This window comes from Manis javanica, chromosome 12 (assembly GCF_040802235.1).
Source record: "Manis javanica isolate MJ-LG chromosome 12, MJ_LKY, whole genome shotgun sequence".
NCBI classification, from domain to species: domain Eukaryota; kingdom Metazoa; phylum Chordata; class Mammalia; order Pholidota; family Manidae; genus Manis; species Manis javanica.
The window spans coordinates 60,140,536-60,157,946 of record NC_133167.1 but is presented as its reverse complement, the minus strand read 5'-3'; the positions used below and the strand labels follow the sequence as shown (position 1 = coordinate 60,157,946).

The 17,411-nt window shown below is 39.7% G+C and overlaps 1 protein-coding gene across 2 annotated transcripts in view; it reads right to left on the bottom strand.

The window, feature by feature from the left end:
• The window catches only part of SP3 (Sp3 transcription factor), a 64,672-nt gene extending 47,582 nt beyond the window's left edge, over positions 1 to 17,090 (bottom strand). The window contains exons 1-4 of one of the 2 annotated variants that reach the window (XM_037020624.2): positions 16,403 to 17,090; positions 15,660 to 15,796; positions 15,096 to 15,221; positions 6,589 to 7,948 (exon numbers count right to left, since the gene is read on the bottom strand). In XM_037020624.2, the coding sequence (XP_036876519.1) occupies positions 6,589 to 7,948; positions 15,096 to 15,221; positions 15,660 to 15,796; positions 16,403 to 16,409 (1,630 nt within the window). In that variant the 5' untranslated portion in view covers positions 16,410 to 17,090. The remainder of the gene's footprint in view (positions 1 to 6,588; positions 7,949 to 15,095; positions 15,222 to 15,659; positions 15,797 to 16,402) is intronic. The other variant, XM_037020625.2, reaches the window with a different exon arrangement.
• Between the last annotated feature and the right edge of the window lie 321 nt (positions 17,091 to 17,411).

Here is a 17,411-nt window from a genome sequence, read left to right as displayed (position 1 = left end):
TTGAAGTAAAATTTTCATCTGTAGACTGTACTTCTTTAACACAAGAACATTCTCACCTACTATCTCATCAAATATTACTTCTCCTGCCATTCACTCTATTCTCTTTTTCTGGAAGTCCTATGTTGATGGCTCTCAATCTACCTCTCAAGTCTCTCGACTGATCATTCATTATTTCTATGTTATAAATTCTGGGTAAATTCCTTAGTATAATACTATGCATTCTTTCTTTTGCTATGTTCAGCCAAAGGGCTGTCCTTGTTCTAACCCACTCCAAATTTTTCTATTTCATCTAATATAAGAAAATGTTGACAGGACACAGCACCAATCAAAAAGAAAAAGCACTATCAAACATTAACATGTCATGGATTTTAAAGATAGACCCTTATTTCAGAAATGTTAAAATCTTAAAAGCAATGTGTGTCTTTGAATCAATGAAAAATGTTTCTCATTTCTAGAGTTTCTGTTTATTTTTTACCTTGTTTCACAATTTTTCTAAAGATGCTATAGCTTCCTTTATTTCACTGACAATTATAAATACAGTGATTTTAGAAATTTAACATATTGTCCTAGTCTTTTCTTTAATTTGACATGAATTCATTTCCAAAGTGTTTATTTTATTGGCTATCTTTCATAGATTTTGCCTCCACCATTTTGCTTTTCAGACTTGAGCACAATTTTTCTCTACATATTATTCCTCCACACCTGCTATTTTTTCACATGCCTCCACCAAGTCTCTATGGCCCCAGTGCAGACCCAGATCTTATACAGTCTTTAGAGGTAATACTGGATATCACATATCTAAATACTGAGCTAACAATTCAGTGATCCAGATTGGTTCAGATGCTGATCACAAGACTGTGTTGACATCCTCCTATTTGTGTCCTCATCTCTGTAAGTGTACTGCCTTATTTAACCCATACCTTAAAGTAACAACAGTTTTTTTTCATTTCCCCTTCAACAAAAAGGGGACTACTCCAACCCCCATTTTAAGCAGTGAATCTGACTCTTGGCTCTTCCTCATGCGGGTGCTTTTATCTTTATTAATAGATAATTAAGTAGGATATAATTCCTGACCTAAATAATTAGCAGGTATGTTCAACCAATTTTTAAAAAGTAACTAAAAATTAAGCAGGATTAAAAAGCTGTACAGTGTAATTATGACAATACTGAAAAATGTATATGACACCAAGTTTTATTCCTGAGATGAGATTAGACTTTCATTTTCCACATTAAAATTTCCATGTTTTGTTTGCCACATCAAACATGTATTACTTTTGTAAGCAATCTTTAATAAAATTCAGAAAACACATATTTACATTAAGACTGAAAATGAGTAAACCAAAAAAAATATTTTTGGGAAGTCAGAATACGAATTATTTTTCTCAAGGTTTAAAATAAAAATTTTAGAAAATTCCAAAATATTCAGTGAAAGACTATGGCCCGCATATGCTGTTACCCAAATAAAGAGTTCAGAATGAAAATAAAGCTGAGTACACTGTGTAATACCTAACTAAAATGTCCTCAGGTTGTGTTAATAATGAACTGTTGTGCAGTCTATATAAAACAATAGCTAGGTTGATCTATTTGTGCAACAAGATCTAACAATTATTTTAAATCCATATGGACCATAGTCACATATTTTTCTCCATTCTTTCCACCACACTCTGCTGTTCAAGCACAGGTTTAGCCTTTTAGCAGTATAATTAGACAGTTTTGACATGTGATTCCTTGAGTAAAACCAATAAAAATTGTTTAAAAATTTTTAGAAGACATTTCCTCCACTTACCAGGGAGAAAAAATACATAAGGCTAGTACTTTCCCTCCAAAAATGGAAAAAAACTAAAGCAAAACAGCCCCCCAAAAGGTACATTATTGATGTAAATTAAATGGTAGAACACCAAGTCGGCACAGTATATTGGGGGAGATAAAAAAGGCTAGTTACAAAGACGTGGAGACAGTTTCCTTCCCCCAAATGTCAGAATAGTAACAGGATTATTCTGAGAAAGAATTATATGAGATAATATACCTAAAAATATCTAAATAGCACCTGGCACAACGGAAGTCCATAAGTGATCTCTCCCTTTTGCCCTTCAATACTTATTAAATAATTAACTGTAAAGTTTTAAAAATCCAACTTTTTAGTGTTTCCACTCTCTCACTACTAGTTTTAAAAGCAGTTACCAATTAATCCACCACTACGTAGTTTTCCATGGATAATAGAGAATTTTAAGCATTAGGTTTTCTGCTTTAAAGTAATGACTTGTATAAACCTTTCTACCTCAAACATCTGACTGCATTTTAAACATACACAGTCTTTAAATCTGTATTTAGGTAAAACAAAATCTGGCAAAGGACTAAAATCTGAGAAACTGAATAAGTATTAGCTTAAGTTTTGGGGAAATTCCCTCAGCAGAATAGACACTGGGAAAGTAAGTAAATTCAAACTGCCTCCTCATCCAGTTTCAGATACATTAGATAGCAATGGTAGACAAAGTGAAACTTCAAAAACACAAGTCCTCTAAAACAGCATGCATCTCTCTGCGAGGAAGAAAACAGAAATATACCAGTGAGTGGGGTTGCAGCTTGGGATCTGATCAGCTCTATGCTCCAAGGAAGACAGGGGCTTGTGGTTTCCAAGGAGTTAAAAGGCACTAAACATACCCTTCAGTAGAAGGGGTCCAGAGTCAGAATCACTGCTTAAAACAGGATGGAGTAGAGGTTATTTTTGTTAAACGAGAGAGGGAAAAAAAAAAAGGAAAGAAAGAAAAATCAAAGAAATTCCAGAGCCCTGGTAAAGAACTGCATTATTATTTATTTTGGAAAATCATCACATTATTTCCATACTTACCAAACATAAAAATGCAAACCAACAAAGTCAGTTTTAAGCATTTCATCTGGGCATATTATGCTCTAACACAGATAAAAATGTTTTAGTCTAATTTTCTCAGGCAAGACACATCCTATAATAATTATCATCCTCCTCGTCAATTAAGACAGTACACCAAGGGACAGTTTTTCTATTACCAAAAATCCCCCAAATTTACATTTCCCATGTTTATTGCTAAATATGCTACTATATACTATGCATTTTTATTCTCTCTTTAACTTCTAATTTTCTTCAAATTCTTTGTCTATTCCTTTAAAAGGGGCACAATTCAAATTTAATGGCCCTTCTGAGTGCTTGTTTCCTTGCCACCATTCAATAAACTAAGCTACCACTTCAAAAATCCCATTTTCTATTTACTTCATACAATATTGCTTTTTTGGAAATGAATTTTATTGTATTTTGGAGATTAATTACTGCCCTGAAGCACTTGGTCCTTATACCAATCTAATTTCATGACCAACATAAATCCACAAAAATCACAAATAAATTCTCTACAGAGATGTTTTTCTAGAATGTATAGATCTCCATAACCTTAACTTTGTACAAGCTTTAAGGGCCTCTAAAAACTATCTTCTAAATACCCAGAAGTCTGTCATTCTATGAGTATTGTCAACTTTTTGGTCTCAGAACTCCTCCTGAACTCTTAAATATTGCTGAGGTCCCCCCAAAAGGTTTTGTTCACACAAGTTATATATTTCGATATTATCCTAAAAGAGAAATTTTACATTTAGTTCAAGATTAATAAACCTGCTTTATGTTAGCACAAATCAACACTTTATGAAAATTTTTCCAAAAATATATAAAAGTTGAATGTAAATAGAGTCCTTATTTTATATTTTTGCAAATCTCTTTATAAATACCTAGGTTAAAAGATGACAACTAGTCTCATATTTGCTTCTACATTCTATCTGTTACATGTGGGTTTGGGCTGGAGCATATAAAGAATATCTAGCCTCACAAAGATACACGGCTAGAAAAGGAGGAGTAATTTAATGCCTTTTCAGCCATTTGTGGGTTTTTTTGATAGTATACCAAAGTTGACAAGTGGCAGTTTCTTAAAGGTCAGTTGAAATGTAGGATCTAAAACCATATTGGTAAACCTTCCATATGCTTGTTACTGGTCTACAGAGAACTCTGAATGGATCTTTTATCATAATAGTATCCACAAGAATCTTATTTACTCATATCAGTATCCATCTAATCAGGAAATATTTAATTATTAAAAAGCTACCAAGTTCATAGTAGATCTGAGTGTTCTAAAATTCTAATTTTTACAGGAGAGCCCAAATTTTATTACTGATAGCAAATATTTTTGTTTTTTACCTTTAAGCAACAAGATCACTCAATTCATTTTTGAAAGAAAATGTGCCACTTAAATATGAGTCTCTCAACCAGTTTGTCAGTCATTCTTTTAAAAACAGTGATGAAAACAGCTTGTAATTCAGCTTGCAACTCATACAACTGCACAATTTAAAAAAATTTCTTTTCAAAGACAATCATCTTATGGTATGCAGCATAAGTGCTGTATTAAAGCATACTTCCCATTTTGTCACAGAATATTACACGGACATACAGCAGGAACTGCAAATCAGAAACACAAGATACCACTTCACACACATTAGGATGGCTATAATCAAAAAGAAGGACAATGGTAAGAGTTAATGGAGATGCAGAGAATTTAGAACCAACCCTCAAACATCGCTGGTGAGAATGTAAAATGGTGCACTTTGGAAAAACGTTTCCCAGTTCTTCAAAATGTTAAACATACAGTTACATACAACCCAACCACTCAAAATATGTCCACATACAAAGCTGTACACAAATATTCATAGCAGCATCATTCATAATAGCCAAAAAGGGGAAAAGCTGTCCATCAACAGATAAACAAAATATGGTAGATCCATACATGAAATATCTTTCAACCACAAAAAGGAATGGAAAACAGATACAAGCTAATACCAAGTTAAAACTAATAATCTTGAAGATATTATGCTAAATGAAAGAAGTCAGATACAAAGGACATGTATGGTATGGTTCCAACTGATAGGAAATAGTAAGCAAATACAGAATAGGCAAATCCAAAGAGCCAGAAAGTAGTTTAGTGGTTGCCAGGGGATCAGGGGAGGGGAGGGGAGGGGAGGAGATGAGGAATGATTTTAATGGGCATGAGATATTTTGGGAGGGGTGCAGGGTTATGAAAATACTCTAAATTCAGATAGTGATGATATCTGCACAAGTCTGTGAATATATTAGAAACCACTGTGTTGTATACTTTAAGAGGTGAATTTTATGGTTCATAAATTATTTCAATAAAGCTATTATTTTTAAAAGGATATACAGCATTCAAGGGTCAAGAGTTAGTAAAAATTACTTTTGCCTGGTTTATCGAGATCAGTCTTCAGTGAAACTGCCATTTTTCTTTAACTACCAGCACAAGATCACGAAGCATACAACTACTAGTACAGTTTAGTGACACTGCTTTACCTTGTACTAAAATACAAGCCATTTTAGCCACCATCAGTGAAAAAGGCAAGTAACTTTAGTATTAGAAAGGTAGTTTGACATCAAGGACTTCTAGATGGTGTCAGGGATCCCCCAGGGGTCCACAGACCACTCTTTGAGAACTGCCGCTCTAAACCACAGCTTCATAAGGCTCAAATGCAATGAAAGGCTTTCCAAGTACAGATATGAGGCTTCAGGACAATTCCTATTTTCTAAGTATATAACATAAACTTCTCAAAAGAAAAAAGGAATCTTTATGGTGATGGGAATTACTTCAATAAATTAAATTCAAGTGTCTCAATTCAAGAATTTGGAACCACTGACTCAGTAGTGGGTTGTAACAATAATACAATCTCCGTAAGAACCCAAATACTTTTAAGTGTAAAAGTAAGGATTCAGTGCACAAGAAAACATTTTATAAAATGTCATCTAAATAAAAATACTATCTCTTAAAACTTTACTATTTAATTATTGCACAACATTCAAAAGGTGCACTTCTGAAATTCCTACCCATATTATCAGTACTAATGTATCTATCTAGCAGAGCTAAGTTTAATGCCCACTACATATTTGTAAGAATAAACTATCGCACAGAATCAAAGAATTTTAGGTCTGGAAGTTACCCTAGATGCAGTTACCTAGTCAAACAATCCCATTTTACATGATGAAAGAACTGAACTTGGGAAAGAAAAAAAGAACTTGACCAAAACCACATAGCTAGTGGGTGAAACATAAGACTTCCAGGTACCATGCTTTCACTATGCCAATCTGATTCCCCAACAAAATATAAGGCATGCAACATTTAATTTACACCACACCTAAGACAACCAAGACACCTTACCTGAGAAATAAAAATTTTTGTTTGACAATACCAACCAGATGTGAAAACAAATGCAAGGTAAGACTACAAAATGTAAGCTACAAAAATATAAGCAAAAAAAATATTAGAAGTAAGCAAAAATTACAAATGTAATGGCCTAATAGAGAAATGAATCCTTGACTTCAAAAACTACAAACTTTCAATGAAGGACAATTTGGAAGACATTTTGATGTCTACTTTTTACACAGACACAGGGAAAGTTACCATCACCTTTAAAGATAGCCACATGCCATTAAAAACCTAAAGCAAAAAACTTCCCCACATATTAACAAATCACTGAACTTAATCTATCGACAGTATGGCATGACTTAAGACTCACCTGCAGGACTGTCGGCATTCTCTCCTGGGTGTAGCTGTATACCAGCAGAATCTATAGAGTTTACTGTAACTGTCTGTAGATTTGGCAATTGACCAGTGCTTAGACTAACTGGAGCTGAAGTCAAGGCTCCACCTGTTGCAACTTGACCAAGTGTGAGGGTCTGAACAGGTGTCAGAGTTATCTGTTGGGCAGCAGTATTCTGTATTTGCAAATTCTGCAAGTTCTGGACCCCTTGTACTTGAAATGTTTGCCAAGTTATCTGTCCAGAAGGGGTCACTGTCTGTGCCTGAATTAAAAAGGTTCCAGGATTCAGCTGCAACTGAAGATTTTGCAAAGCCTGTTGTGATATATTTTGACCACTGGCTTGCACACCATGGATTGTCTGTGGTGTAATACCTTGCACAATTTGGGCTTGACTGGTTGGCTGCTGAGACTCTTGAAGTTGTAGATGTTGTACGACAGGCTGCGCTGTAGAAACCTGAATATTTTGAGCCTGTGTCTCTTCAGAAACAGGCGACTGGATAAAATTTCCCTGAAGATCTGAAGAATGGACTTGCCCACTAGAAGTAGTCAAGCTATTTGTGTTTTGTTGTAATATACCTGTACTATCTATAGTAACAGGCAACTGTGATGAAGAGGATGTTGGCACAAATAAATCTGTATCAGTATTAGTTTCATTAATATCAGGAGACACCCGCTCACCAGTCCTTTCTGAATTGTCTGAACTATCCATAGCTTGTCCTGTGTTTATCAAATGTCCATCGGCATTAATGCCTGCAGTCATTGTCTGAGAACTGCCTGAGAGTCCCAAAGAATCTAGATCGACACTATTGATTGGTACAAAGGTAATATTTCCTGGAAGACCAAGAGGCACATTAGCAACTACTTGGGCTTGGCCAGGAAAAGATGAACCACCAATTGCAACTCCCTGAACCTGGACTTGACCAGTCTGTGGTATGAGATTCTGGATATTAGCAGGAGGTGTTCCAGAGGCAAGCAAGGTTTGATTAGAGCCAGGAATGATCTGAATTTGACCACTTTCTTGATTTATACCCCCATTATCTGAAGAGCCTGTGAAACCAATCTGAACCTGCTGAGCATCTGTTGACTGAATCTGCGGTATTACTTGATATTGAACACTGGACACTGTACCATTTGATGAATCTGATCCTGGTGCAACTGAAAATATTTGTTGATTCTGCAGATTCTGAAGGGGAAGAACATACTGCCCACTCGAAGTAGCAGCACTTGGAATCTGTACTAGATTACCAGCTTCATCTTTTATAGTTGTAGGAGTGGCTGATAAAACCTCCCATCGGTTTGGTGCTCCTCCTAACTGTGCAGAAGCCAAATCACCTGTCTGGATGAAGAAAACGAAAAACGTTGTGATATATATTTGTGGTATATTTCAGCCAATCCTCAAAAAACTCTAAAAACTGATACAAATTCTACTACCTGAAAATAAAAGTCTCTTAATAACACAACAGAGTTCAAATACAGAAGTATTACTGAAGAAACCATAATAATAATAATAATTATCATTTCCAATTTTATTAGTTATTGCAAAGATAATCCATGCTACTTGAGCAGAAAAAAACTTTAGTATATTCTTTGTTTTACAACTAAAAACTTATCTAATCCTTCATCTATGATCTCTGATGCAATACCATTAAAAATAAATAAATAAAAGGAGAAGTGGCTAAAAGAGATTATGGACAGCTCAAACCAAACAGGCCTTAAACACTGCAAAGAACGTGAAAAGTATACAACCCACTAAAAATATATCACTAAGTCAAGTGCATATTTATGTACAAAAAAGAAACATTAGTGCTGTGTTGTCAACTCATCTGAGTTAGAAAAATTAAGATTAAGATTTGTCTATTACTGCTATAAAACCTTAAAGCAAACAATTAAAGCTACCCTTTTATGGCATGTACTAATGTACTCCAGAGTAAACTCTTGACTAGGGCTATTCCATTAGCAAGCCATCAAATTCTTTAAGTTTCCCCATGCCAGTAAAGAAAAAAAAATAAAATCTTAAAAATATTTAATGAGGAAAGGTTATTGCTCTGTGACCACATGATAAAATCACCCCATCTGAAAGGTTTTTCTAGAATCTAAAACCTGGAGGATATATAGATTATGGCTTTATCTACTACTCTATCTAAAATTCTGCAATAGAATGCCAAACATACATATCTGTATTGTGACTTGCTAGAATCCTAAGTATCATCCCCACATTTTATGGATTAGGCAACACTGGAAAAATACCAATGTACAAAAACAGAAAGCCATAGACTACTACATAGCATTGTCAAAGGGTGAATTTTTTCAAGGGAATAACACCAGTAATGTCTAACATTTGAGAGCCATTCTCTTATATGTCAAGTACTATGACAAGGGTTTGGAGGATTCTATCATCTCCTTAAAACAATCCTATGAGGCAGGTGTTCTTATTATCATCCCATTTTATAAATGAGAAAATGGAGGGGCAAAAATCACATGACTACCAAATGGCCAAGGCAGGATCGAAAAATGGGCAAAGTCTAACTCCAGCATCCTGGCCCTTAAATACTACACCATACTTGTCTCCTAAAGACATGGGGAATGAGACCATATATAAATTAACATAAAAAGAAACCATTCCTATCCCACTTTCTTCAAAATCCATATGTGATTTCCTGTAACTCCACATATCACTAGACAATGGAGACACAAACACACCTAGCCCAGCATCCTCAAACTAGGATCCATGCCCGGACTTCCAGGGTTCTTTGACTGGTCGTGAGATAGCATACCAGCTTCATGAGAAATTGCAATTAGGGGGGGTTGAAGGCATAACCTAGGGTTTCAACATATTCTCAAAGGGAATCTATGACCACAAAAAAAAGTTAAGACAAATACTGTTCTTTCAACGTAAACCATCCCACAGAATTTAATAAAAATACTAGAGAACCAGAAGATCTTACAAGTCTCTTAAAATCACTACCTAATGTTCATGCAAATGCACACCTGAAAAGTCTACACTTCAATGAATGAACCAGTTTCATGACTCACTTCAAGACCTTTGGGCTTATCTACCAAGATGAAATAAGCATAGGAGTAAGCCCACGAGATACACAATCTTTACAGTCAAATGTTTCAGTCTATCCAAGCAGACATACACATACATGCTACTACTATGTGAATAGTGGTGTACACTAGGCATGAGATCAAAACACTTTTCAGGAACATAGAAGATTGAGAAAAATAATATTTCAACTAAGAGGTATTTAAAGTAATCAGAATAAAATTCAAGATTTCACTGTAGGCAGCTAGGAAGTAGACGTAAACCGAGGCACTAATAAAGGTACAGGAAAAATGAAGCCACAGACCAAAAGAAACTCTAAAGTCTGTACTTTGAAGTTCAAGTCAGGATCCAGAAAAGCCTTATATTCACAGAGAAAAGTAATGGGGAAAAGGACCAGACATTTTTATCAGGGCCTGTAGTAAATGGCTTCATAGAGCCTGCTAAGGAGTTTGGGTTTTATCCTGCAGCTAGTTAATGAAAGCTACACAAGGTATAGCTTTTAAGCAAGTGACTGGTGAAATCTTACCTGTTTTATAAAGATAAACTAAGACCTAGAGTAGGAGACAGAAAAAAAGGCAAAAGAAACTTAAAGGCAGAGAAACTGTGGGACCCAGTACAAATGTCTAGACCTGAACAAAAATAATGATCTATATTTTAAATGCAAACATCTGAAATTATCAAATTTAAATTATTAAAATGTAGACAAAATCAAATAGTATTCTTACTTTTCTATCTGGTATAGAAATTACAAGCTTAAGTCACCTTTCCCAATATCAGAATAGCAATTCATGTTTCATTTCAGTCTCCTGGAATTTTAAATAAAAATATTTAAATCCACACCTTATGCTGAAATCTACACTAAAGAACACTATCTAAAATCCAATCCTTAAGGTTACTGCTCTCTTTGGAGAATCAACTGTTGAATTTTCTGACTACTACCAAGTTTATAATTATTCAACTTGCATCAAAGCATACAGTATCTCAGGTACAAATTAATTCTGCACTAGTGGTATTTTGCCCCTTTTTCATCCTTAAAGAATAGTCAAATTATGGCATCTAGAGTATTTTTTTTAATCTCAAAACAGAAATAACAGATATTCAATTGTAAGTGAACAGCATTCTAGTCAAGAAATTCCTTGAAAATAAATACTACTCAAATGACAAGTCTTAGTAAATACTACCCCAAGCACCCTCCTCTAGAAACTAAATAAAAATAAATTGTAGTATCACTTTTCCCAACAATGCAGGCTATTAATTGAAAGGAAATCCCCAAACCCAGGACAAAACGATGTATTTGAACTTTTTGAATAAATCTAAGGTGAAAAGCATACACAAAAAACATTTATGAAGCCAATGCCTGGGGGAGGCTGGGAACAGCAACAGGTAATTTAAACAAAAAAAAAGCCAACAAAAAGGATTTTTTTAATGATAAATGTACAGTTTTTTTTAATTTATTAAGTTTTTTAATAGAATTGAGGAAAAAATCTGAAAAGAAAAACTGAACCAGAAAAGTACTAGTCTCTCATGATTTAAGCTAAGACTACCTTGGGGGAGGGGAGTTTTATTACACTAAAAGAACTCAGAAATGTGTCGTCCCAGGTAGAACTAGGGAACTGTGTATAATTTAGAGCAGCAAGCACTCAATTCACGTTAAAAATGGGAACTATATTACCTTGCAAGGTCATAAGAACTAAAAGCAAGTGTTAAACTGCATAAACTATAAAGCACTATGTAGTCCTAACATATTACTATAATTACTAAGATTATAAGGACAAATTTGAGAAACAATCATTAGATGCCTAGCACAATTCCTGGCACAAAAATCTGTATTTATTGAACAAGGGTATATACTTTTATTTCATTGCAAAGAAAATGATAGAAAAATAGATCAATAAAGCTACCCTTGAGACACTAGTCTTTTATGAAAAACTCTATACCAATTTTAAACCTATTTCCATAATTCCACTAAGAATTTCATCAGCAGCATACCACTAAAAGATAAGTTAGAAAATCATCCAACACCAAAAAAAAAAGTTGTAAAAATGTTTGATTGTAGACTACTGGAAACACCATAGAAATAAAGGAAGAGAGACATAAAAACATATAACCCAAGCAAGAACTAGTTTTCAGTTTAGGTTAAGATAACCCTCTCCATTAAGCTTACACACTAAAAGGAAAATCTACCAGTTTCTATCAGTAACTCTTAATATTTTTATTAGACAGCTACTACCACCTAACATGGACTTTGGCATTATTGTAAAAAGTTGTAATTGCAGGTACTCTAAGCCTCTCTCTGTACATAAACACATAATCACAGGGTAGAAAGGACCACAACCAGAGTAGCCCTGGGATGTTGCCATAGCAATTCAATACAAGGGCATTCTCCAGTGCAACCAGGCATAAAAGTAGAGGGGGCAGGGGAAGCTAAGAGAGGGAAAAAAAGAGGCTATCTTCTCAAATAATACCTGTGGAAAGGAAAAAAGGAGAAATTCCTATCACTTATTGCACAGCATTTGCAAAGGATTATTAACTTCTCAGCTCTCAGAAATGGCTTTATGAAAGCCAGAAACAGGTAAGGACAGAGTTTTAACTGGAAACAAGAACAGGTGTGAAGCTAAAGGTGGAAACAAACTAAGAACCATTCTTAGGTAAGTATGTTTCTTAAAATCTTCAAGGAACACTAAAAAACTCAAAACAGACTTAAAAACAATTCCCCAATGAATTCACTGCAATGACAGTATAGGCCTTGTTTTAATGGTGAAAATAACCTTTTTTTGAAATAATCTTTCATTTTTTGGCTTATCAACATTTACATAATAAATTAATGGAGACTAAATTTACAACCTAAACTGAAGGTAAGGAAATGATTTTTGTAATATTTACTTCTGCAGTTTATTAAAGTACCATGAAATGAGCAAACTAATAATCCATAAGTGCACACAAGTTAATATTGCATAAAGGTTTACTTTTCCTATATCCTGATTTGTCACTGTAATCAACTACACAACTTCTAATAATGAAGTACAACATCAAACCAACTTTAGAAGTCCATGCTGTGGGACATTACAGGTGAAATTACTTAGTAATTAGACCTATTCAGCATTGTACTAAGGGTAACCAAACATTCTTGGCCAGGCTCCAGGAAAAATCTGTATCATATTATAACAAATTCTAAATTCAAAGTATTTAAAACAAATCTTCAGAGCAGCTGATTGGCTTTTCAATGCCCTTTTAATCTTAAAATATCAAACTGAACTAGAATAAAGCTGAACTGTATGTGTGAATTTCCACTTGGTTTTAAACACAATACTATATGCAATGTGGCATCCTGGACTGGATTCTAATATAGAGAATGTGCATTAGTGAAAAAACTGATGAAATTAGATTAAGTCTGTAGTTTATTTAATAACACTGTATTATTGTTAGGTTTCTAGTTGACAAATGTACCATGTTTATATTAAACTTAGGGGGAGCTGGGTGAAGAGTATATCTCTTCTACCTTTGCAACTTTTCTATAAAGTTATTCCAAAATAAAATTTTTCAAAAGCACAGCTACAATAAGCTTTTATAGACCTCTTATGATTCTCAGTAATTTGAGTAAAGTACCATTGATCTAAGCACACTGTTAAGTTGGAAAAGAAATCCCAGTGTCACTTATATTCTTTCATTTTCTGAGATGTACATGTCTGAAATTTATTTTTAAACTGGAAAAATAATTTTCCCACTTGCTTAAACAAACATATTCAAGCTAGTCTTACTGATTTTACTCAGTGAAAATTTTCAGGCAAAAGTACCATACATACAAAAAACAGTGCTCTGATTCTAGATCATGTTCATCTGGAGGGAAATGTGACTTCAGTAAAGATTTGGTAGTTAAGAGGAAGAGCTGAAGAGGCACTGAAAGACCTTCCTTCCAAGTACATAGGCACAATAGGCTGAGACTGGAGATAGTGATTTAGTCCTAGGGCTGAGACTCACATATGCATATTTTTCATCCATAACTTCCTCCTTCACGTCTTCCCTCACCCACAGGTGAGCTGATATCTAAACTTGGTAAATTGCAATGAGTTATTTGTTCTAATTTCAACTATTGAAAAAGATAAATAGAAGCAATCTACTTTGCAATTTTAACAAAGCACTGGGTTTTTTTTTTTAGATAAACAATTTGTTTAGGCATTGTGGGGCTAGACGGATATAGTATCATACTTTTAATAAGACACTAAACTATTCACATCCCTCTGGAGTATAATTTGAAGCACTAAAATTACACATACAGTATTTAACAATATGGTCTAACATTAACTTCACTTGTAAATCCTAGACACACTAAGAATACCCTTCGGACTATACCAAATATCAAACTTCTGTGTCTATGGTGACTATTTACAGTATTACTACACGAATCAATTCCTATAACACACCTCCAAAACACCCAAACATGACGGCGAGGTTTCAATTACTTTAGTAAGTGAACACATCTACCTGTTAGAAACTGATGCAACATCAATGAGTCAAATATAAAATTCAAATTAAGTCTATAATACTGTTTCTAGCTGAATTGTATTAAACTCTCATACACACTGGCCAGCTCCTCCCCCTGCTCCAAACTGCAAACAGTACAAAAAGAATCCCACCACATCCTATCAGAATAGTAATCATAAAAAAAATGAAAATACAGCTTTTACCAACCAAACAAGCATGATATGCATTAGCATTCATGTAAATACAGTTCCTTACGTGTAACTGTGTTTGTAACTGTATTCATATTCAATTTCAAAAGCCAAAGTACTAACTTTGCTGACTTCAGAGGTCACTAATTGTTCCACTTCATCCACTTATGAAAAATTACTGCCAATTTGAGTAGTCTGCAAAAACTAAAACTCAACAGTTTGCAATGACCCCTAAAAGAGCACTTAAAAGTGTTCACTCCTGCACACAAAAGAGTGATTCAAAGGGTAAACTTCATTCCTTTTTTTTTTAACGTTTATGATTTAAATCAGTGAGGTTCATTAAGTTCCAGCAAAAAAAAGCTCCAGGTTCAAAAATACGAGAAACTAAAGACACTGCCTCTGTAGTTGATACTATCTGTGGCCGATAGGCTGTGCTTGAAAATTTTGTAGTGCTCAACGAAGGAGTTTTCGGCACAGATGTGAATCGCTCTAACATCCATTTTGGAGTCGTCTCCCCCCGCCCTCTCAGACTTCATTTTGTAGTGAATTCGGATCGAGGTGCCGTAGTGACAATTCAGAGAAAGCCTGGACTGGCTTCTGGTCCACGCAGGCCTGCGAGAAGGCAGGAAAGGGCACCCTGGCTGCGCGATCCGCCGCCCCGCGAACGGCGCGGGCGCCCGGGAGGCCTCTGGGCGGGCGGGCCGCCTCAGGCCCGGGATGGCGGGCGCACGGCCTCGGCGGGGGCGGGCCGCGAGCGCGAGACTCACCGCTCCGGCGGCGGCGGCGGGGGGCCCGGCGGCGGCGGCCGCCTCCTCCTCGTCGTCGCCCGGCGATGGCGGCCCTATCTTGCTGCAGGTAGCGGCCAGCAGAGCGAGCGGTGACGGCTGAGTGTCCTACCCCCGGTGGGCGGGTTCAGAGAGGGAGACAGGGAGGGAGTGGCGGTTAGGGCCGGGCCGCCGCTCGCACAGGAAGTGCGACTCGGTCCTCGCCGCCGCCGCCGCCGCCGCCGCCTCCCGGCCTCCGGCTCGCGTCCTCCCGCTCGTGCGCAGCCCCGCTCCCCGTCCGCGGGAAGGCGGGCAGTGCGCCGAGCCCCCTCCTTCCGCCCGGAATGCACCCCGGGAGGGCGCACACACTCACACGCGCACACACACGCACACACGCTCACAAAAAGGCGGCGGGAGGGGAGCGCGGGCGGGGTCGGAGCGTTGGCGCCTCGGGCGGGCAGCTCCCGGGGCGGGGGGAGGGGAGGAGAGAGGCGCGGAGGGAGGGGAGCGGCGAGGGGAGGAGAAAGCGGCGCAGGGGAGCCGGGCCGCGGCTCCGCCGCTCCTCACCTGGGCCGCCGCCGCTACCGCGCCGTTCCCGTGCTGCTGCTGCTGCTGCTGCTGCAGATACTCGCCGTGGCCGCCGCCGCCGCCGCTGTCCACGTCCAAGGCAGCCATTTCCTCTTGTTTCACGGGCTTTTCGGGAGCTGCAGGCACAGCGCGGGGGGGTTGGGGTGGGGAGGAAGGCGGGTGGAGGAGAGGGAGGGGGCCCCGCGGGCCGAGGCGAAATCACTCGGAAAGCTCGGGCCGCGGCCCCTTCCCCTCCCCCACCCGCCCTCCGGCGGCGGCGGCGGCGGCGGCTCCCTCCTCCCTCCCGCTGCTGCCCCCGCCCGCCGCGGACTGTAACCCTCCTCCTCCTCCCCTTTCCCTCCTCCTCCTCCTCCCCGCGCTGCCCCTGCCCCCTCTCCTCTCCTCCCCTTTCCCTTCGCGCCGCTCGCTCGCACTCGCGCTCGCTCCTCTCGCACCGTCAGTCACTCACACGCCCGCCCGCCGCCCGCGCCCGCGCGCAGGGGGATGCGCTCCCGGAGGACCGGGCCGCAAGCCCCGGGGCCCGACGGGGACACGGCGTTGCTGGGGCTTGACGGGGGACGGTGGCCGGCGGGGAGGGGACGGAGGCGGCGGGGAGTGCGGCTTTCTGCTCTCACAGACACTCCGTCGCACACACGGGGCCGGGAGCCGGCTGCGGCGGCCCCGGGCTGGCTGTGGGCGGCGGCGGCGGCGGCACCAAGGGTTGCTCTCTCGGCTTTACGTACCGGTCATAGTGTGTTTAGGGCACCTCAGGCGGGGCTCCCCGCCGCCTTACACATGGTGAGGAGCGAAGGCAGCGGCGGCGGGAGAGGATGCGGGAAGCGGCGGCGGACACGGCCGGAGCGGTCCGGGATTTTTTTTTCCTATTTTGATTGACTGTGCGGGAAACACAAAAGGTGGAGCCTCCAGCCCAAAAGGGGGGAAGAGGGTGACAGCCCGCCCGGAAGTCCCGCCCCTCTTCTCCGTCCTTATTCGCCGCCACGCTCTCCTTCGGCAGTACTCATTGGCTCAGATTGCAGTCCGTCGCTCCGTTAGGCAGCACGCTTCCTGTTTGCCCCCGGGTGGAAGGGGAGAGACAATGAGCGGCAGTGGCGGCGTAGATTCCTGAGAGCGGCCAAGGCTCGCCTGTTATCCCGCTGTGCCCGCCTCGCTCGCGGGCTGCCACTGCCAGGCCAGAGGCGCAGGCCTCTCCCACCTCGCAGGCGCTCTGTGCTGGCCCCGGCAAGCTGTAGGGGACCTGAGCTGGGGAAGAAATCCGTCCCCCGTGCCTCCAGCTCCACTCGACGCTTTCTCCATCCCGGCGGCATCCCCGGCCGGATCTCCCCAGGGCCTCGAGCTCTCGGAGCCGCCGCCAGTGCTGCTAGGAGGCTGCCGCCGCCGCTCAGCCCCGGGGCTGGTGCTGCGGCCGCTGCTGCTACTGAGCAAACCAGACCCGCCCCACGAGCCCGGGGGAGGGAGCTGGTATTGGGGGAGACACCCCCTCCGAGGCTGGAGGAGGATTTTCTCTTACACACATTCAGCTCTTAGATTCAGTCAGAGCCATTTCTTTCCCATCCCCCTTAGCCCCAGGTTTCCCACCCGTCTCCCACTCTTACCCTGGAGCCAGACATGTAAAAGGGAAAAAAAAATGTAATTTCACCTCACATACCGGAGAAGAGCTTGCATTCCGTCCACTGGCACCAAGACTGGCAATTAACGTATATTTCATTTAATAACGTGGTGTGTGTGTGTGTG